The sequence below is a fragment of the Diabrotica virgifera genome, chromosome 1, assembly GCF_917563875.1.
Source record: "Diabrotica virgifera virgifera chromosome 1, PGI_DIABVI_V3a".
In the NCBI taxonomy this organism is placed as follows: domain Eukaryota; kingdom Metazoa; phylum Arthropoda; class Insecta; order Coleoptera; family Chrysomelidae; genus Diabrotica; species Diabrotica virgifera.
The window spans coordinates 145,160,868-145,184,753 of NC_065443.1; the positions used below are offsets into that span (position 1 = coordinate 145,160,868).

At 33.7% G+C, this 23,886-nt stretch overlaps 1 protein-coding gene across 1 annotated transcript in view; it reads left to right on the top strand.

Moving 5' to 3' along the window:
* Positions 1–2,927: 2,927 nt before the first annotated feature.
* The window catches only part of LOC114326224 (venom peptide BmKAPI-like), a 39,348-nt gene continuing 18,389 nt past the window's right edge, over positions 2,928–23,886 (top strand). Inside the window, exon 1 of the mRNA XM_028274522.2 lies at positions 2,928–3,032. Within this exon, the coding sequence (XP_028130323.2) occupies positions 2,957–3,032 (76 nt within the window). The 5' untranslated portion in view covers positions 2,928–2,956. The remainder of the gene's footprint in view (positions 3,033–23,886) is intronic.

Below are 23,886 nucleotides of genomic sequence, written 5' to 3' on the forward strand. Positions count from 1 at the left end.
AAATAGATTTGATCATACTTATGAAACCTACAACTTAAAAATTCGAATTTTCCCAGATATAAGGTATACACCGTTAGACGCGTTCTGAGTCCTTCTACAAACGCTGTTATTGGCGAAATTCGTAGGTTGAAATTTTGAGTAATTGTCGAAAAACCAAAATTTTCAAAGTTTAATTTTTCAGTTTTTTGGTTATGGTGAGCAGTGTGTATATCTCAGCTTGATCGATTAGGCGCCATTTGAAAGCTTAACTCAACCCTATTGATTTGGTGTATTTCTGGTTTTCCTGTCTTTTCTTAAACCTAAGATATATATGCCCAAAAAATATGCTATTTTGTATCTACCTAGCCCTCTAGCTGACTTACGGGTAGTCAGAAGTCAAAAATTAGACCGGTTCTGAATCGGCCCTCACACCCTTTTGAAACACAGAAGAAAATAATTCAGATCGGTTTTACTTTTCCACATACATACATTCATATATACTATTGTGTTTGCATTTTATCAATCAAAAGCAAAATGAAAATTAAATTAAATTTTTTTAAATAACGCGGGCACATAAATTTGATACACCCTGTATATTGAGCTGTTTTAAAAGTTATTAGAATTTAGTTAGGATGTAAATAGATTTCTCTTTTAACGAGCTTTCCGCGGAACCATTAAAGACTTTTGTGAATAATTAAAGTGAAAAGAACTATGTATTTAGATTTAAAATGGAAAAAATTGTTTACTGTATAATTTCTCGAAAGTGATAATTGAAAAGAAAGTTGGAATTTTAATATCTTCATTTCAATACGAGTATATGTGGGAGAGTTTCTCCGAAAGTAATTAGGATTGTCGGAACAAATTTGAGGGTGACTGTTGTTTGTCAAATGGAAAAGTCAATGTTCTGATTCTTGGAATGTGGAAGGGGAAAAGATGGATTGGATGATTGAGAGAGAGTGAAAAATAATTCATTATGTTGTTGGCAGCGAGAAGAAGCGGTTTTCGACGTGTTAAGTGGAGTAGATAGTTAGCATATATCAGTGGCTGGTTGATAGTGGAGGATAGTGTTGAAAAGTGGAACGAGCGACAGATCAAATCGAGACGAAATACCTCTTTGATTCTGTAGTATTGTGAGAAGGAGAGCAGAGAATTTTTTGGAGTTTTGTTTGAAACGAGAACGTGTCAAAGAAACATGGTTTGTTGGAGAATTAGTGCTGGTATGCTGACAGTTTTGAAGCTGGACAACGGAGAGAGGCTTTGATGAGTAGCCTTTAACATAATCAACGAGGGAGAGCTGTTTGGGGTCACGAGAAGACATCCGAGTGAGGGAAGCAAAAGGTCAGTCAATTTATGTGAAAGAGATTTTTATGTTCGGGAAATAAATTTTTGAGTAAAAAAGCATATGTATTAAAGTTCCAATATTTCAAAATATAAATAGTAAATATAGGTAACCTTGCGAAGACATAATTTTGTTTGGTTTAGTTTGTTTTACCAAAGTCATCGGGAACAAACCGATAAATTGTTTTTTGTAAAGATAATAATTTTAAGTGGTTTTCATTCGGACATCTGTGTCCACAGGTTTTTTAGATTCGATAGTTTTCAGAGTATTAATTTGATAAATAAAAGACAATTCTGTATTTTTATTTTAATAGTTTGCTTTATTTCTTTTCCCTATTTTATCCCGATTAGGATAAACTCAGAGATACTGAACCCACGAGAGAAGATAAATATAACGTAAGATAATTTGTTTTTTTTTATATATTAAAAGGCACCCTGAGATTTTTTATTCAATTTTGATATAAGATTTGCGACAATTAAATGATTAATTAAATAAATAATAATCAATATAAAATTAATAAGAAGCAGATCACAACAATACATATCCATAAACATTTTCCATTTTTTAAATAAAAATTGAGTCATAATTCTGAGCTCGATAACTTTTGAATGGTATAACCGATTTTCAAAATTAAACATGCGTTGGAAAGGTAATGAGCTGTGCTATCAGAAGCCGTAAAGGTCGAGCTTAAATTTTTGAAATTTTTGGGAGTTTTGGGGACGAGAACGAAAAAGAGGCTTTAAATGGGAAGGGCCGTAAAATCCACACCCTTGGATTAAAATGGAGAAGTAACATATGGATGGACGAGTATTTTCCTAAACTTTAAGATGGAGTTTGGCCCAATTTTCAATTCAGTCAGGTTTAGAAAATCGAAAATTTCGTGTATATATAGTGTCGCATGTAGGGGTGTTGTGCGCCACTGGTGAGAACTGCCGTTCTCTGTGGATACTATAAAAAAATATGAAAAAATATTTTTAAGAAACGCTTTTCTTTAGTTACGAGGGACTAAAATTAAAAATATTATAAAAAAAATCAACTAAAAAGTAAAAAATAAAAAAAATTGAAAAATCTAACACATTCGTCAAAGAAAAGTGTGGCGCGTCTTCATCGAATAAACGGTTTTTGCCCCAACCTTTTCTTTAACAAATGTGTTAGAATTTTTCAATTTTTTTTATTTTTTGCTTTTTAGTTGATTTTTTTTATAATATTTTTAATTTTAGTCACTCGTAACTAAAGAAAAGCGTTTCTTAAACATCTTTTTTTTTTATTTTTTTTTTTTTTTCTTATTAGTCTTACACTTTTCAAACATTAAAATATATCGTCATGTTTATTAAAATATGTATAAAACATATGATGTACAAACATGAAAAGTAGTCGGAATCGGCAAAAAATATTAAACTTTATTTTTTAAACATTTGCATTGAAGAAAAGGCAGTCAAATTAACGTCTAACGATTTGACGCAAACTATTGAACTAAAGAAAAGCGTTTAATAATATAGGTAATAATTTATAGATTTTTCAAAACATCGATTAGACATGTTTCGATGTGTTTCAACTATACCCGAAAAACAATTTAACACGCATTTATCTTAATAGTTTATTTAAATCATTTTCACTGCTGATTTTACACTTGCAACAATGAAGTTTTCAGTGCGAGTGTTCGTTATATTTTTTATAAATATCAGCCTAGCATGGGCGACTTGGATTCAACAGGGTAAGTACTTATTTATGCTTTTATACTTAATAATACTTTTTACTTCTCGTACAGTTGAGCCCATGATTCTTTACCCGTGCGTCATCATTTAAAGCACACGAAAAAAGTCGGAAATCTATTTCAAGCAACAGCAAGTGACAGAAAGTGGCTACTGCTCCGATTACAGATGATATTATAAATGTCTTGCTTTAACATTTTGGTGCAGAATGACAGCTACATTTGAAATAGCTTAATAAATTCTTTTAATATCATTCTTCTTCTTGTTGTGCTTTCTCCTTTAGTGGAGGTTAGCGACTACACTGGCAAATATGTCTCTGTCAATACCGTGTCATCTGCATAGCGGATGTTATTTACTTTTTGACCGTTTATCCTGATTCCTTCTAAAGGGGAAATCTCACGAGGAGGTCAAAGCGCGTGTTGAAGAGAGCTTCAAGTGGGCCTAATTTAAGCGTCGGCAAAGAGAGATATAATATATAATAGTGGAAAAAATTTTTAATTCTCACAATGATAAAAATTAGAACAGAAATTAGATTAGTTTGAACATAAAATTACCACGCCACTGATCGTACCCTCGGTTGACGAGACATCCACAGGCCAATAAATTTTAGCATTTGGTGTTATTTTAAGGGTCATAAATACCAAATTTTGACAGAAATTCCTCTATCTCTCGTTGCGTTTAATCTTTTTCACGTTGGGTTGAATCCCGTCTTCAGTTTTTATCTGTTTCTGTTACATTTTTCTATTTCACTCAGAATGTCGCTCCACGCTCTGTCAGTTCTCTGCTTAAAGAGTGCGATAAAGCGTTCGCAAATATTACCTCAGAGTAGACGTTAAACAGTATGGGTGATAACACACAACCCTGTTTAACACCTCGTTCTATTTCAATTGACCTTGACGTGTTACCATTGGTCTTTATGATTGCTGTCTGGTTCCAATAAATAGCCTCTATAATTGTAGAATCTCTTTTGTCGACTCCGATGTCGTTCAATCTTTCTATTAAGGTCTTTCGCTTCACCCTTTCGAACGCTTTCTCAAAATCTATAAAACAGACAGTAAGGTCTGCTTTCTGATCTTTGCATCTTTGTGCCAGAGTTTGAAGACAGAATATTGCTTTTCGTTTCTCCATACCTTCTCTGAAGCCAAATTGTTCTTGACCAGTGACCTCGTCACATCATAAATCATTAATACCATTAGTGGTATTAAATATTTGTTATAATATATAAATACTTGACAATCAAATATTTTCTATTTGTTATTTACTTAATTTTTGCAGAAACTTAAACAAAACCATTAACTGTGAATGAGTGTAACGGTTTGACGTTACGAAATCAGTTTTGAACCCTTTAGTTATTTTTATAAATTATTTTCTGTTGATTTCTTTCAAATTCTCTCATTTTCTCGTAAAGGACTATTTACGTGACGTTATAATAATAATAATAGCTTAGCAGACCACCGCTACCACGAATAAACTCTTGTAAGAGACTAGGTGTGCTGTTACAAATTGTGAACACTGAAGTCCTACTCAATTATGTCGTAGAAGTCCACACATTAGAGTATCTGCACATGCTAATCTACTGTGCAGCAACAGCAATTGCTACTGTAATGGGCATTAAGATCAGAACATGACGGGGTACTAATAACGGAAGGACTGTTAGCAGAATTGCACCCTGGGAAAAAAGACTGCTCGGAAAGATTGAATTGCTGCGTAGGGATATTGGTCAAGTCACAGAATATATACGAGGTGTAAGAAGTACAAGAGTCATCAGGAGAGCTGAAGAAATAATACGGAATACTGCAAGACACTCAAGATACGATCCAGAAAACAACACAGCCCAACAGTGCCTGGATACATTAAAACAAAGACTCTCAGTTTATTCAGGACGACTAAGAAGGTACAAAGTGAGTAACAACCGAAAATTCGACAATGCCCTTTTTGAGACTGCTGAGAAGTCGTTCTATCGAAAACTCAATTCCACCGTAGAAAATCTCGATAAGTCTTACCCAAGCCAAGAAGAAATTCATGAGTTTTGATGAAATCAATTTTAAACACCAGCTGCTCCTAACAACAATGCTGGATGGATAGAAGATACGGCACAGAACTGCCAGCACTACACTACTACTCTCTACGAACCCTTCACCACTGAAGAAGTCTCAAATATCATCAAAGAGCTTCATAACTGGAAATCTCCTGGACCAGATGGAGTTCAAAACTTTTGGCTCAAGAAGTTTTGGAGTGCTCATGAATGCTTATCAACATTAATTAATCATGTTATTTCTAATCCGCAGGATATAGCATCATTCCTAACTCAGGGAACCACTTATTTAATACCGAAGGATCAAAATAACACCCAAGATCCAGCAAGATACCGCCCAATTACTTGCCTTCCTGTGTAGCCCGGTGTATCTACCAACACTGTGCTCTGAACAATATCATAGAGCCTCAACAGAAAGGATGCGCTAAGGGTTCCATGGGTTGCAAAGCACAACTTATCATCGACTCAGTCATTTTTGATCAAGCCTATTCCAAAAAGAGGAATCTATTTACTGCTTTTATTGATAACAAAAAGGCCTTTGATTCAGTGCCGCATGAATGGCTTATAGATATATTGAGAATATATAAAGTCGATGATAATATAATGACCTTTTTACAACATATAATGACATAGTGGAAAACTAGAATTCACCTTCAAATACCTGGTGAAAGTAACATCGAAACTGAAAATATCGTAATCAGCCGGGGTCTGTTTCAAGGAGATTCATTGAGTCCTCTGTGGTTCTGTCTAGCAATGAACACACTATCTCAACTATTGAACTCTACAGATGCAGGTTTTAGCATCAAAAATAACAACAATGTGGTGGCGAAGCTTAATCATTTATTGTACATGGATGATTTGAAATTAATGGCTTCCACTCGAAACCAACTCAACGAGATGCTAAAAACTGTAGAAACTTTTTCTAATGATATTAGTATGCACTTCGGACTAGATAAGTGCCGTCTTTTAAATATAGTCAGAGGAAAAGTACAGCCCGGAGGATTCGATATGCAAAATGGCCAGAACATCGAGGCCATGGGTGAAAATGATAAGTATAAATATCTTGGAGTAAAGCAAGAGCGGAAAATTGACCATAAACAAATGAAAACAGAGATAACTACTTAGTTTATACGAAGGATAAAACAGCTGCTTCGCTCACACCTTAACAGTAGAAATTTGTTTAAGGCACTAAACACCTACGCATGTTCCGCGCTTAGCTACTCATTTGGTATTGTTAAGTGGACAAAAACAGATATAGAAGCTCTTCAGCGAAAAGTACGAACACACCTCACAAAGGCACAAAAACACCATCCTAAAAGTGCAGTAGAAAGAACAACATTACCACGGAATCTAGGAGGAAGAGGACTTATGGATGTAGGTGAGCAATTAGATAAACAAATTGCTAATTTAAGAACTAATTTTCAGATGCAGGCTGAGACATCTACTCTACATCGCGCTATCTGCGCAGTAGATGACACAACACCGGACAAACTGAGGGAACCAGAAATGCGCATAAAACACCTTACTAAGGATAAAAAAGTGCGCGCCTGGATTGGTAAACCTCTGCACGAGCGACATCCCAATGAGGTCAGCCAAGACTATGTCGACAATAGAGCGTCGAACTACTGGTTGACATCAGGAAAGATGTTCCACGAAACGGAGGGTTCATTACTGGCCATTCAGGATCAGGTTATACCAACCAGAAATTACCTGAAATATATCATCAAAGACCCTTAGGTTCAAAACGACAGATGCCGATATGGATGAAGAAACCCAAGAAACCATCCAACATCTTACAGGGGGCTGCCAGGCATTTGCTGCAACTTAATACAAGGAACGGCATGACGCAGTGGGAAAAATCCTTCATCGGGAGATAGCTATCAAGCTGGGACTTCTCCAAACAGACCATCTCCCGTATTATCAATACGTCCCTGAGAGTATGCTTGAGGATGGCAACTACAAGCTATACTGGGACCGCACTGTGCTCACAGACCAAACAGTGGCACATAATAGACCAGATCTCGTACTAGTTAATAAATTAACAAGACAAACAACACTAATTGATGTGGCGATACCTAACAACAATAATCTACGTAGTAAATTTACTGAAAAGATCGCCAAGTACAGAGATCTAGAAATTCAAATACGAAAGCAATGGAGAATGCAAAGTACCCAGACGATACTGATATGTCTACTACTGGAGTCATTCCGAAGACCCTCCTCGAAAGCATAAAAAAGCTGGGTCTGAATGAACATCTTTATAAGACCATGCAGAAAACTGTACTACTCGCGACGGCCAGATGCGTACGATAATTTCTGGGAGATACACCTGCATACCAAGTCACCTAGGGCTCGATAACATGGAAAGAGTCCCACCAGAGCTCAATCCTTTTGATACCGTAGGTATCTGGGATAAGTCAATTTTCCCCTTAGAGGGAGTGTGAGCCGTATGGCTAAATCTGGATAATAATAATAGCCATTATTCCCCAACAGTTTCCCATTTACAGAGGAATACAAAGAATAAGAAGTTATAACAGCACTGCATGCTTAATACAAATAATAGAACTTAAAATCTAAGGTTGCGCAACTTAAAGTAGAACAATAAAACAAAAAGAAAAAGAATAAAATATAGGTAAATATTACAGAGATAATAAAACAGAAAATTTATATGCTTATATGTGGTAACTGATTAGAAATTACAAATAAGTATTGCATTTGTTTTTCAATTCCGAGACACTACAACAAAAAATGTCACAAACAGATGAAAGTTTGTTTGCATTAGCACACATATTAATCGGCGCTTTTAACATTAGATTTGTTTGAGCTCTTTTGCACAGACACGTCTCATTTTGTCTTGAGTCAAGCCTCGGAACAAAAAAATCTAATTGATTTAGTAACACTGCACAGTCTATCCCACCGTTTAATAACTTATGTAGAAACAATACTGATGCCTGATTTCTACATTTTTCTAGAGAGACAAAGATAAATCTTTCTAATAAATTAAAATAATTGTAACCCCTAGCAGGGTAAACGCCGTCAACTTTAAAACTAAGAAATTTTAAGAATTTCTTTTGCACCCTCTCAACAGCTGTTGTATATTGAGCATAAATAGGATTCCATATTAGAGATCCATATTCCAATTTTGTTCTCACTAAACTAAAACATAGACACGACAGCGCAGTTACATCAGTAAAATTCCCACAATTTCTAAATATAACGGCTCTATGTGCGGCAAGCTTGACTGACAATGAGGTTAATATGAACGTTAAATGTTAAATGAATATTAAAATGAACCCCTAAATCTCTAATTGTTTCAGTTCTCTCCAAAATTGTATTATCAATGACATACGAAAAAAATATGTATTTGTTTTACGACTAAATGTTAAGACTTTGCATTTAGCTATGTTTAAATAAAGTCTATTGCTCAAACACCACCTTTGCAACAAATCAATTTGTTGTTGTAACATATTGCAATCATTTATATTGGATACCGAATGATAAAGTTTTAGATCGTCAGCAAACATTAATTTATTACAGTTTATGGACTTACATAAATCGTTAATGAATATCAGGAACAATAACGGACCTAAATTGGAACCTTGTGGAACGCCACTAGTTGCAAGGTAAGTGTCTGAACTATATCCATTGTAACAAACATACTGATTACGATTATGTAAGTAAGACTTAAGAAGTTGATAGAATGCCTCAGGAAAACCCATCAAGAAAATCTTCCTAAGAAGTATGACATGGCTAATTTTATCAAAGGCCTTGGAAAAATCGGTAGAGACCACATCAACCTGTCCTCTTCTGTCTAATGTTTCGCACAAATACTGGCTGAAAATTGATAAGTTGCTAATTGTTGATCTAGAACTCATGAAGCCATGTTGATGGACAGATATAATATTTTTCGTGCACAGATAAATGCGGCTATATAAGATTGTCTCCAAGAGCTTTGCGACATTGCGTAATATAGATATGGGTCTATAATTACTAATGTTCGCCCGATCCAATTGTTTATAAATTGGACATACTTTTGCTACTTTCCATTTATCTGGAAAAATTGAGGTTTTCAATATAAGATTAAAAATTACTTTCAAAGGCCAAAGCAAAGATGGTAGACACTAGTAGACAGTCTTTTAATAAAAAGGACGGTATTTTATCCGGACCACTTCTGAACTTGTTTTTCAGTTTTTTACCCGCTTGTATAATTTCTTCTTCTGATATTGGTTCACAACTAATGTATAAAAGTATGTTGTGATCGAAATTAATAGCAAAGTGCTGATCTTGATTTTCAGGAGGCGAAAATACCCTTTGAAAAAAATTTCCAAACGCGTCAACAATAGATTGGGGGTTATCAATTTGTTCATTGTTATAAGACATTCTACCAGGTATTCTTGAAGACTTGTTTTTGTTATGTATAAATGACCAAAAAGATTTAGGTTAATCTCGTAGTGAGTACTGTATCTTTTGTACCTAAGATTGGTAAGCATTTTCAATTTCTTGCTTAATATTTTACCTAAATCGACTAAATTGGTGATAATAAATAATATTATTTGTAGATTTGAACTTTTTATGAAGTTTTGCTTTTACTTTGATGTGTTTAATTATTTCACTAGTATACCAAACCGGATATTTATGCTTAAAGTTTTTAAAAAGCGGTACATTAGCATCTAGAATTTTATAAAATTTATCATAGAAATGTTGAACTGCAGTATTTACGTCCGTACAATTAATTAAAATGTGCCAATCAGTTGTTATGAAATCGTTGTACAAAGATATGAAATTAGCTTTTTTATAATTATATGTTTTACTGTTGACATTTGTGTTAATATTATCACATTTTTTACGAAGCCCACTCATTATAATGGATAAAGATGGATGGTAGAGATCTTCGTTTACTAATGGCACGTAATCTCTAGAAACAGTACAATTTGTATTACTAATTACTAAGTCAAGCATCCTATTGTAGTTATTTAAGATGTAGTTATTTACATTGCCTCATATTTAAAAAAGCTAATAAATTTTTTACTGAAGCAGCTTTCCTGCCATTTAAATTATTGACTACAAAATTTGGGCAATTAAAATCACCTAGTATAATAACTTCATCAGAGTTTAGTACATCCCAGTTCTCTAGTGCTTCTAAAAAGAGTTCAAACTCATCAACTGCGGTAGATGGTGGAATGTACAAAACTGCTACAAAAAAAGATTTAAAAGCTAGATGACATTTACATACTAAAAAATCAACCTTTGGAAAATTAGTATTAAAATCAGAAGAGTTAACCAGTTCAGATTTAATAGTTCCGTCTACAGCAAGTAACACCCCTCCACCAGTAGAGAGATCTAGTTGATTAAATTTATACTTCGGTGATGGAACGTACTATATACGCCACCTATAGAGAAATATTCTTTCGTGTTCCTAGGTCGTCCTTGTGACAGACGAAAAGAACCTCAGCTTTCACTTTGGTTGGAACTTCTAAGTGAGTGGCGTGGGGCAAATTTAAGTCCAGTTTGGAGGTTAACGATACCTAGTGTCAGTTAAAAATGTGAATTTCTAAATATGGATCACCAAACCTATTGAGGATTATTTGGGAGAAGTAAGTAATTCTTCCAATGGGGTTTTCTGTATAAAATCATCTAGTCTCATGCCACTCACGTGAAAACTTAAAATATCTCACAACACCGAGAGCCAACCATTAGTCACTTGGGGGAACAATGTTTTTTGGGACATTCCAGCTCCTTTTTATCTTCGCACCTGGATCTACAGGAAGCATGGTTTTGCACCATCCTGGTGCTCATTTCTGAGGATGCAGCAGCACCCTCTTCCGGAGCCGTTTGGGTTTGGTTTGGGAACATTTAGTGTTGTGCCTTAAGTAACTATTATGATCCATATTATCTCAGACATTTTGGTTTATTGCACTATGTTTATTAATTACTTTGTTTAAAATCTAGCTTGCATTTATTTGGTTTTTAATATAGGTACACATAAGTTTATTAGGTTCCCAAAGATGTATGATTTTGCGGTACTGTACGTTGAGCTCTGCGTATTTGCCCAAAAGGTATTACTTTTTATATTTTATTGTTTATTTAGGTCGATTTCATGTCATTATATAAATTTAGGTTGTATAAGTTGCTTGTTTCCCAAATATTTTGTGTTAATTAGCTTTTCTTCATTTGTTCGGTCAATTCAAGTCGTTTGTATAGGTATTTAGCTTAACTTCATTTCTTTAACTTTCATTCTTTATTTTGCTTAATTCATTATTGTATTTTCCTTATTCAGGCTTGTGCCTGCTTATTTATAGTTTCTTATATTCATCGGTTTAAATTTAGTTGTACGTAGCAAGCGTACTATAACCATTTGGTAAAGTCTCATGTGAGTTGTACCCTATATGTAAGTAAGAGGTACTTATATAATTTTGTAACCGGTAACATTATTGTTATCTTATATATAACTTGTGTATAACTTTGTCATGTTAGAGTCACATTATTTTCAATTTGATCTAACTCAGAGATTGTTAAAGATCTGGTAGTTAAATTTAATAAATGTTTATTTATTTTGTACATCATTTATTCTTATTCCCTTTATATTTACATTTACTTATATATTTAATATTTGACAGCAGTGTTAAATACCTGGGAGAGTGATCGAAGATCATTTTCTTGGCGCCCATGATTTGTTAGGTTTATTCAGTTTGTTCTTCTTTAGCAGGTATTCATCTTTATACATTTTCAGTACATTATTCTTATCTTAATATATACCTCTTCTAGTCATCATTATCTACTTTGAGCTACTGTTCTTAGACAGGCATGCAAACGAGCCGTATCTATCCTTGAGTGTCAAGTTGTTCTCTTGTATCTTTTGCTAGCCAACTCCATTCAGTTTGCCTCTGTCTCTTCATACTTCTACTTCTATCCCTTTTAATTTCCCATTCCTCAACTTCATCACCTTATTATTTCCCCCTACATAATACTTCAGCTTTTTGTTAATATTTTTATTACTTCGGCTTCCAATGAGAAGCTCCCTTCATTTTTGTTCCAATAGCATACATCTAGTTATTTGCATTTTCCTTACTTCTGTTGTAGTTTATCACTCTCGTTACTTTAACTCCAACAGAAGTTCTTCATCTTGTTTCGTGAGGTTAACTTTGAATGTAAATTAATGGCAAAATAAAATACACTTACCATAAAATTTCAAACTCCAATACAAAACTTAGTTGTGAAAACAACTGTTTGTGTAATATAAATAACTTCTAAATGCAAAAACACGCCAAAAAAACAGCAAAATTCAACAAACTGACAGTGACAAGTAAGTAAACAAACAAGAAACTTCACAATTTGTACTTAAAACTGAGAAGGTCCCGAAGCGTCTTTTTTATACCTATCTCTTTTCGATCTACTGAGTCTCGAGCGTTGAGCGTTCGTAAAAAAAACATGTGTCTTTACTTAATAACAGGTGGTAGCTAGTTTGTCGGGTATTCCCATCTCGGCTCACTATTATCCTTTGGTCCTTTATGATACCACGGGTACATTTTAAAAACCCCCAGGTCGGCTCGAAAATTAACAGGTAGGTATTAGTACCCTATTAGTAGGTATAATAATAATTTTATCTTGGAATTATAGATTAGGGATAATTTCTTATTAAAATTAAAAAAAAACATCCTACCCTCAATGCCCTTCTTCTTCTTCTTCGTCTAGCCATTCACGCCCACATCTGAACATAAGCCTCTTCAAGTCTTCCTTTCCATTGTTTTTTGTTGTACGCTACTTGTAGCCAATTTTTCCCGGCAGTTCGTTTCAGATCATCTGTCCATCTCATAGGAGGTCTGCCTCTGGGTCTTTTGTGTTCGTATGGTCTCCAGGTTAGAATTGTTCTGTGCCATTTGTTAAGATCGCTCCTAGCTACATGTCCAGCGTATTCCCATTTCAATTTTAGTGATTTTTGTACCACATCGGTGACTTTGGTTTTCTGTCTTATCCATGTGTTTGTTTTTCTGTCCTTAAGTGATATTCTTTTTTGTGATTGTCCAAGTTTGTGCCCCATATGTTAATATCGGAATAATGCATGCATCAAAGACTTTAGATCTAAGATGTAGTTGAATTTGCTGATTTCTGGGTATATAGTTCAGTTTGCCGAATGCTGCCCATGCTAACTTTCTTCTTCTTTTTATTTCTTTCGTTTGAATTTCCCTATTTAGTATTATTTTTTGTCCTAAGTATATATATTCTTCAACTTTTTCTATAACTTTGTTGTTTATTATTGTCATCGTTTCTTCGGAGTGCATGACTTTTGTTTTGTTTAAATTCATTTTCAGTCCTATTTTAGAAGATTTTGTGTGTAGTTCTGAAAGCATGGTTTGCAGTTCTTGTAGGTCAGTAGCTATCAGGATTATGTCATCCGCAAATCGTAGATTACTGAGATGGCGGCCATTGATGTTTATTCCCTTATATTTCCAATTTAGATTTTTAAAAACGTCCTCCAAAACTAAGGTAAACAGTTTGGGCATTGATTAATAACTACAATCTGGAATATTTATAATCAATGGTTTGGGTGATAGAGTGTCTCCCTGTTTGACTCCCCTGTTTAATGGTACAGGGTTCGAGTATTCATTTTCATTTAGGTAGTATGTAGCTGTAGCTTGGTTCATAGTTTCTTTTATTAAGTTAATATATCTGCTGTCTATTCTACAATTTTGCATTGCGTTTATTACGGCCGTGTGTTCTATAGTGTCGAAAGCTTTTTCGTAGTCTACAAATGCTATAAAAACGGGAAACTTGTATTCGTTACATTTTTCTATTAATATTTTTGTGGTTAACAAATGATCGGAAGTTGAATAGCCATTTCTAAAACCTGCCTGTTCATATGGTTGGTATTCATCTAATTTTCTTGTTAGTCGGGTAGTTATGACTTTGATGAGTATTTTAAATAGGTGTGACAATAGACTGATGGGTCTGTAGTTTTCCAACTTTCGATTATCACCTTTCTTGTGTAATAAGATTACTTTAGAGTTGTTCCAGCTCTTAGGGACTTTGCCCTGGTGTAAACAACTGTCTATAAGCTTAGTTACAATTGCAATGAGTTCCTTACCTCCTTCTAATATCATATCTGTAGTAGTACTATTTTCTCCTGCAGCTTTATTTCTCTTCATGTTTCCCAATGCTATAGTTACCTCTGAAATTGTTACTTTTGGCATTATTTCCGATCCAAGATTTTTTATTAATTTCCGTGCTGGTCTCATTTCATCGTCTTGTTGATGTGTTCTGTAGAGGTCCATGTAAAATTCTTCTATTCGTTTCAGTATGTTTTCTCTAGTTGTAATTTCATTTTCGTCTTTTCCCATTAATGATATTATCTGACGTCGTCCTAGTGTCGGTCTGAGGCATTTCATACTCTTATTTTTTTCAATAGTTGTTGTTATTAATTTTTCTTCTTCTTTTCTTTTTTGTTTTCTGATTCCTTTTCTAATCTGCCTATTAAGTTCTCTATATTCTGCGGTTCCCTTTTTGTTAGATTTATTTAAGATCTTCCTTTTTTCTATTTGTTGTAATATTTCTTTATCTAATTCATTGTGTGTTGTTTTTGGTTTTTTCAGTTGCAGAATGCTTTTGTTCACTGTTTCGGTTATAAGGTTATTCAAAGCATTAATATCATTGGAGTTTATCTGCTGCATGTTAACTTGATTTAATGCATGCATTATCTTTTTATTAAATTCACTATTTTTTATTTCTTCAGATGTTCATTTGTATCTTTTTTCATGTATTCTTTTTCTTTCTAGATTTTTGTTTATTACTAGTTTTGTTCTTATTAGTCTATGGTCGTTTCCTAGGTCAAACTGATTTAATACCGATACGTCTTTTACTAGGTTTCTATTTTTCGTTAAGATATAATCTATTTCATTCTTTGTCTTTTTATCGGGGCTCATCCATATCCATTTTCTGCTTGGTTTTTTATTGAAAAAGGAGTTCATTGAGTACATGTTATGTTCATTCATGAAATTGAGAAGCATTTCTCCTCTATCGTTTCTTTGCCCGTAGCCATAATTGCCAATTAAATGTTCATAATCTTCTTCTTTTTTGCCCAATTTGGCATTAAAATCTCCTAATAGTATTTCGTAGTTTGCTTTATTTGTTTCTATAGCTGTTCTTATTTCATCATAAAATATTTCTACTTCTTCTTCATCGTGGCTTTTGGCTGGGGCGTATACTTGGATCACTTTCAGAGTGGTTCTTTTATTAATTCTGATGATAAGGTATGCGCTACTCTGTCTGATATGGGCTTGAATTCTTCGATACACTGTGTGAGGCTTTGTTTTACCAAGAATCCCACTCCAGTGTATTCGCCACCTTTATGCATAAAATGTGTGCCATTTTTTAGTATTACATACTCATCACTTTTTCTTCTGGTTTCGCATACACCCAGGATATCCCATTTTATATCCTTTAGCTCATTTTCTATTTCTGGGTATCTATTGTCGTCCGTCAAAATTCGAATATTGTAAGAACATAGACCACTCCTTCAATATTGTATAGAAATTTTGGTTTTTTTTGCGAATTTAAGAAACAGTTTCTCTTGGTTGGAAAGGTTGGTCGTGGAACCGATTACGCTACTGATAATAGGATAAAGCTTGGTTAGATGTTTGAGACATATTGACTCTTTGGGTATCTGCTAAGCCACTGCTCATGTAGTAAAAAACAATTATTATTTCTAGTTAAAGGTACACTAATGTCACTGTTTTTGCACTATGTTTTACAAAGCACGACAAAATACAAAACGATGTTACTCGCTCGACACCTCGTACTGGAATCAATTTATCATTGTGGAATTTAATCAATGGTATTTTGCTTGTAGTACAATGTTTACCTTGTAATAACATAACGTCAGTCTAATGAGCAAATTGCCTAAGTCCATTTTTTCCGAAAATTGTTTTTTGGTGTCATCTAGTAGTAGACGGTAAAAGCTACCGCCTGACAATTTCCACAAGCGCCATTATTTTTTTATTTCGCTCCAATTTTGCTAAACTAATTTTGATGAAGTCCAAAAGTTCTTTCCCATTCAGACGAATATTGCCTATGTCAGTGTTTCTGAAGTTGTTTTGATTGAAAACATTAGAAAATGTAAGTAAATAAATATATTTTGACTATTATTATTAATATGGATATAGTATATAAGTAGAAAGTTTGTTTAAATATTTTGTTTACCTAATTTTGGTCAATTATGTATTGCGTGGAGTTAGGCAATTTTCTATATTTTTACTTTTGTTCAAAAGTTTTTTGTCTCTCCTGTCAAATGTTCAATTTGTGACTTAGGCAATTTGCTCATTAGTCCGACGTAACCTCAATCTTACTTTTTCTTCTTATTCTCTTTTGGGCTATGGCCTTGACAAATATCCAGTAACCAGGACTACTATAATTGACCACTATAATTAAAAGTGCTAAAAATGAAACCAGGTGTCGCTCTTCCGAACTTGCACGGTCCCAATACTATTTTTTCCATTGAGATGTAAAATTATTTGATAGTAACAATTAGTATCACATGAGCCGAGCTGGTATATTTTATATTGGGCAGTTTTAATCTTTGTGCCGACTTGGGACATTTTTAAAAGACCTACCTGTTTCTTGGGCCGAGATAGGCACTGCCCAGTTTGTCTTTAGTTTAATGCGTGAAAGAAAACGATGCTAAATAAAAAGTATGTGTTATCTCGTCAGGTATTAATGACGCACGGGTAAAGAACCCTGAACTCAACTGTAAGTGCTGTTACCTCTATTACGGCTGATGTATGTTACACCAGGACGTGGACTAGGATATAAAAAGCATTGGCTGATTTATCTTACGACGAAACGGGGCGAGACCGGGAAGTGCCGAGGATGTGCGATTTCTTTTGTTCTGCGCTCTGGCCGTTCACGTCTCGGTGTAACATAAATCCGGCTTTATCGCTTTATCTTATGAACTGACGTACATGACACGACTGTCTTACGGGGGCACGTTGAAGAATCGTTTGATATGAAAATCATTGGCTAGCTTATCGTACAACGAGACGGAGCAACAAAGGGGACGTGCGTCATCTCTTGTTCTACGCCCGGTGCCCACTACGTCCCGTTGTAAGATAAATTAGCCATTAGTCTCGACGGTATGAAGTGAATAGGGGACGTGTGGCAGCTCATTTGAAAGGGAATTCAATTCTTTATTTAATAATATAAACATTATTTACTAAGGAAGTAAAACTTATGTCGTAAGTAGATAGTATATAAATTTTTCTAAAAAATCCAAGTTGGATTAAAGTGGGTACATCACTAGTACAAAACAAACGTTTTCGAACTAATCAGTCCATCATCAGGTTGAAACCTAAAATAAGTAAAACACTGTATAAAAAGGCAAAGTTGAAATTTTTACTGTTAGAAAACTAGGAAAAAAATTAAAACATGTGGTTACTTACTTCAGATCAAAAGTAGTTGGAGAGTTACTTAACATTACAAAAATTAAGCCATTTCGGCTACAACAATGTCGACAATGTTAAGTCGATGTTATTAAAAGATCTTATTTTTATCGTTATCTTTTAACATCGACTTATTGTCGACATTGTTGTAGCCGAAATCGTTATCTAAAGTTATCGTTATCGCTAAAGATCTTATTTTTATCGTTATCTTTTAACACCGACTTATTGTCGACATTGTTGTAGCCGAAATGGCTTAATTTTTGTAATGTTAAGGGCATTCGACCTAACTATGTAGAGTTCCAACTACTTTGGATCTGAAGTAAGTAACCAAATTTTTAATTTTTTTTCCTAACATTTTAACAGTCAAAATTTCAACTTTGCCTTTTTATACAGTGGTTTACTTATTTTAGGTTTCAACCTGATGATGGACTGATTAGTCCAAAAACGTTTGTTTTGTACTAGTGATGTATCCACTTTAATCCAACTTGGATCTTTTTAGAAAAATTTAAATAAATTTTTAGAACATCTACTTACAAGAGAAGTTTTATTTCCTTAGTAAATTTTTTATTATGGTATACAGCCAATGAGAGGCATTTTTTCCTTTTGATTTTAATATAAACATTATTATAATTATTTTTACACGGTGTCCAAAATTTTTTTTAATTAAATTAATTGGCAGAACGAAGAAGAATGTATGTACCTAATTTATTTTATTTAAAATACCCTTTACTGTTGTCATAAAACAGAAATAAGTTCTATTTCGCAAATAAACATTGCTTTTCGCTTAAATTAAATGTTACAAACCTCCAAGAGGTAGATGGATGGCAGGAGCTAGCTTGAACATTTAATTTAAGCGAAAAGCAATGTAGTCCTGTCGCCAGGGGAGTACAACGGCCTCCTTAATTCAGATGGACTTACTCAAGTTTTTTTTTTTGTATTTTGACCCGTAGAACACGAATTTTTTGGGTAACAGTTGATCCGGATGTCGATAAAATTGTTATAAACAAAGAACTTGAGGAATTACATACCAGCGATTTTTCGCAAAACAAGATATTTTTTTGTATTTTTTGGGTGATTCTCAGCAAAAAATGGTCTTACAAGTTTTTTCGTAGGACGCGTAGTTTTCGAGATATACGCGGTTAAACTTTCAAAAAATCGAAAAAGTGCAATTTTTGAACCGGAATAACTTTTGATTAAAAAATAAAACAGCAATTCTGATTACTGCATTTGAAAGTTCAAGTCAAATTCTATCGGTTTTGATTGTTTGCATTGCTAAAAAATAAGTTTTTATTTGTTAAATAAAGGTATAAACACATAGTGTTTCCCGGGCCAAATGCATGTGTTTTAATGGACGTAATGTACGTAGAAATTCTGTATGCGCGCCTACTCGTTCGATTTCAAATTAGAAATGCATTGAAAACATCATTCAATCACTATCTGTTGATAGCTTTGTTTAACAATAAAAAAGTTATTTTCTAGCAATGAAAATAATCAAAACTGATAGAGTTTTACTTGAACTTTCAAATGCGGTAAGCAGAATTGCTATTTTATTTTTCAATCAAAAGTTATTCGGGTTCAAAAATTGCAATTTTTCGATTTTTTGAAAGTTCAACCCCGTTTATGCCGAAAACTATGCATCCTATCAAAAAACTTGTAAAATAATTTTTTGCTTAGAATGACCCAAAGAATACAAAAACATGTTTTGTTTTGCGAAAAATCGCTGTTATGTGATTCCTCAAGTTCTTTGTTTATAACAATCTTATCGACATCCGGATCGACTGTTACCCAAAAAATTCGTGTTCTACGGGTCAAAATACATAAAGAAAACTTGGGTAAGTCCATCTGAATTAAGGAGGCCGTTGTACCCCTACTGGCGACAGGACTAATGTTTGTTTGTGAAATAAACATTTATTTCTATTTTCTGACAAAAATAATAGTATATTACTTTATGAGGCGGAGAAGCATGACTTTTCTTGACGCGCCCGATATTACGCGCCGAACGAAGTGAGGCGCGTAATAGAGGCGCGTCAAGAAAAGTCGCTTCTTTGCCGAATAAAGTATACTATTTTTTCTTCAAACGTAGCAATTTTCAACCATAAATAGTACAATTCATACGCAATTTTTACTCGAAATTAACTGTGACAACTATCAAAGTCGTCTAGATGTTAGAAATTAAAATAATTAAGTCGTCGGTGGGATTTGCGTCTCCCTGGTTACATTTGTTTCACAGTTGTTTGCAATTATTAAAGACAGCTTATTGTTGTTGCAACCGCAAGCGCAAATTTAGTGCGAAAATGAGAAAACCTAAACGAAATTGAGTCCGCGGCTAATGATGCAGTAGCACGTTTGGGGCCCTCCAAGTCCGGAATAAAGTATCGGTTAGCGTACAAGCACTTCCAAGAGTAGTGCGATACAAGAGGAGTACGGCAAGTTACCGAAGACGTTTTACTGGCATATTTTAATATAATGGAAAATAAATGGAAATCTTCTACAATGTGGTCACGATACTCTATGATAAAATCCGAGTTAGTTATTAGAAAAAATGTGGATATAAACAAATTTTTAGAGTTACGTGCCTTTCTGAAAAAGACAAGCAAAGGATATACTGCAAAGAAGTCTAAAGTTTTCACTAAAGACGAGTTTGATAAATTTTTGTTTGAAGCGCCAGATAAGTTGTATTTAGGATTAAAGGTAAAAAAAATTATATTGCAAAGCATGTAGTATACTCTACTAAATTATAAAAATATTTCAGATTGTTTTGTTAATTGGGGTTACCGGCGCCTGTCGATGCGACGAAATGGTAAAAATGAAGACTGTGGACATTGAGGATAAAGAAAATGTAATAATTATCAAAATGTCAGACAGTAAAACACGACAAATTAGATCTTTTACGATAATTGGTCAAAACTACATTAACCTGTATAAAAAGTATGCATCACTGCGGCCTGAAAATTTCACAGAAATCCGATTTTTTATCAAGTACCAAAATGGAAAGTGTTACCGAAGCGTCATGGGAATAAATTCGATCAGCGCAGTGGCCCAAAAAGTAGCTAGTTATTTAAATTTAAACGATGCAAGCGCATACACGGGTCACCCTTTACGACGAACTTCAGCAACACTTTTAATTGATGGAGGCGGAAATCTAGAATGCCTCAGACGACATGGGGGCTGGAAATCAAGCACGGTTGCCGAAGGATATATAGAGGATTCAATACGAAATAAGAACGATAATGCTCAAACAATTTTAAACCCTCATGATTCGCCAACATGGGGAATGATTGCTGAAAGTTGTGCTCGACCATCAGTATCATCAACAATTACCAATGCGTATCAAGAGTCGGGAACATTTTTGCACGGTTTCAATTTTAAAAATGCCTCATTAACTAATTGTACTTTTAATATTACTATAAATAAAAATGATGTTTAATTGTTGTTAATGACATTTGTATTGTTGCTTTGTGACATGTTTCATATTGTTGCCATGACAACATTTTCCCTCCGCCGTAAAGAAATGGGAAAAAAAACTGCTGCCGGCGGAGACATCAAACTTTGACAGGATCAAGTTAGATAAGTAATGTCATCATTATTTGACGTTTGAAGAAAATAGTATAGTAGATAACCAAAGCGGGCATGACTATCAGGATAGGGAAATCAATGTGTTAGAGAGAGAAGTACCTTTCCAATGAGTAAGAGTGAGATAGATGCTGACGTCACAGCGATGGAATAGTGTAGTTATTTTCCACTAGATGGCGCCACCAATCCGCCATTTTTATTCCATTTCAGTATTTTTCCATTTCAGTATTTTTCCATTTCAGTATTTTTCCATTTCAGTATTTTTCCATTTCAGTATTTTGTATACAACAGCATGTAAAAAGGCTTTAGTATTTTCAGTCCTATTGGTCAACATGATTATTTAACAGAATAAAATGACACAGAAAAATGAAATTTACCTCTCCGTAGATACGCCACTGCTAATATGGAAAGATATATTAGAAACTTTATTTAATTTTATTTAATAGCTAAATGATATATGGAAAAATATTAGAAACTTTGCTTAATAGCAAAGCAATTAGAAGGTAATTTAAAAAATACGTCACACTAATTGATGGAGAAAATACAGTAATTAAAGACCCATCAATATAATTACTGGACTTTGATATAAAAACGAGAAAAGGAGTGAAAATATCGTATTCGAGTTTTCGAGACAGTTAAGTACATTTGGTATATTGCAGTCAACATAGCAGTAAGGTGAGTACTATTTTTAATTTATTCTGATTTTTTATTTATATTCGTACCTTATATGCCATTTTTTCTGTTTTATTTTTCTAGTATTTCTCGATATTTTTGGCTTCTTATATATGAGAGTTTGCTTCTTTGTTCCTGAAGCTGAACTGATTTTCACGTATCCGTATATCAATTGCCCATATGTGATAATTGTATTGCTCTTTGTACATTGTTGTCTCTTTTTTTGTAAATATACTGCTTCTCCATTCGTCTGGCTTTGTCCAACTTCCATAATTCTACTAAATATACCTATATAAATAGCATGGAAAACGAGTTGCAGCAATTCATATCTCTCTCTTTCTTACAATGTGTCAGAGGCATTCGATTTTATTGTGGTTTCCAGCGCTTTTTCTTTTTTAATTCTTAATAAAATGATCTAATTAGTTACGTGATGAGAATAAGATATATACAAAAATAAGAAAAAAATGTTTTATTTCTTTGGAATAAAAAAGCCAAGTTGGTTGACTGGTTTAAAGCTTTGCAGTGCAGGAGATTTGAACCTATGGTCTAACACTTACTTATTTTCAATGCAATTTAACAAAGCCTTAAATCACTCGACCAACGTGGCTTTGGAACTTTGCTCTAAAAAATAACGATGATATTCACATGTTACGACATTCATATTGATAATAAAAAGAAATAAATATTTTTCAAATAATATCTTATTCAAAATACTGTATTTAGAGTGTGAGCTTTGGTACAGGACACCCATATAAAAAGCATGGCTGTCGCCGCCTTCCTCCTTTCAGCCAACGCCTCCAGTCCTTTCTGTTCTGGTATTCTCCATCTCGACTTTTCTTTTAGATATATATTTTTGTCTTTTTGTTTCTGTTCTGACAACAGCATTTCCTGTCTTTATTTTTTACGTGCTTGAATTACTTCGGAGGGAATGGAGTCTTGCATTGCAGAGTCTTAATTTCTCGATTTTTTGTTTATATTCACAACATATTTTAGTCTGATTTTAGCTTATATTCGTAACTTTGGATATATGTAATTTTTTTAGTCGAATTCTATTTATCTTTGAACCGTAATCTATCCAAAATTTCGATAAATCCTCTATTTTTTCAAATTATTCTAATTAAACTAAAAGACTTTTGCTTAAAAATTTTGCAATATTCTTTCTATTAGAGTCCTTCCTCTATCTATCATAGGATTTTTACAGCTGTCACCGCCTTCCTTCTTTCATCCAACGTCTCCAGTCCATTCTGTGCTGACATTCTCCATATCGTCTTTTCTTTTAGATATATATTTTTGTCTTTTTGTTTCTGTTCTGACTCAACAGCATTTCCTGTCTTTATTTTTGAAGTGCTTGAACCACTTCGGAGGGAATGAAGTTGTATATAGCAAAAAATAAAAGTCGTCTGTTGTTTTGTTTCTGTTGTATCTAGAGTTGCAGCAGATTAAAATCCTATATTTTAGTTTTTAGTATTTCTCTTAGAACTTTTTTGTTCTTTTTCTTCTGTTTTGTCCAGTGCCTCATAGCGTTGCAGCAGATTAGAATTTTTAGTATTTTATTCATACATATTAGTTCTATCTTTGCTTACATTCGTAACTTATGTATGTGTAATTTTCTCGATCGAATTACTCTAACTAAACTAAAAGACTTTTGCTTTGAATTTTTTATTAGAGACCCTTCGTTTGGATATATGTTTTGTGTCGGTTCTATTCAGAGTCTCGTAGCGTTGCTTCAAATCTCGCAATATTTTTTCTATTTTTATCGATTTTTTCGAAGAGTCAAGTTGTTTATAGCAAGTTGTTATTGTTTTAGGTGGATTTAGCAAAAAAAATAAGCAAGGTTTCATCCATTGCAGTGGAAACGAACATCCAGCAGCCAAATTCGAAATCGTTGAAACTTAGAATAAAAAAGAGGGTAAGTGATTTTGTTTTTTTTTTTTTATAAGCCATACAATATAATACTGAAATGATTAAGGAAATACTTAAGCAGCGGGTTCGAAAATCGCAATACCAATGTATTTTTTTTTCTATTTCTTAATTTTTTTCGTTCTGTTTTCAAAGAGAGTGAATTTTAGTATAGCAAGGTGTTATTGAGAGTTTTGCTCCGAATTACATTTTTTGCATCGAAATTTTACAACATATTTCTATTAGAGA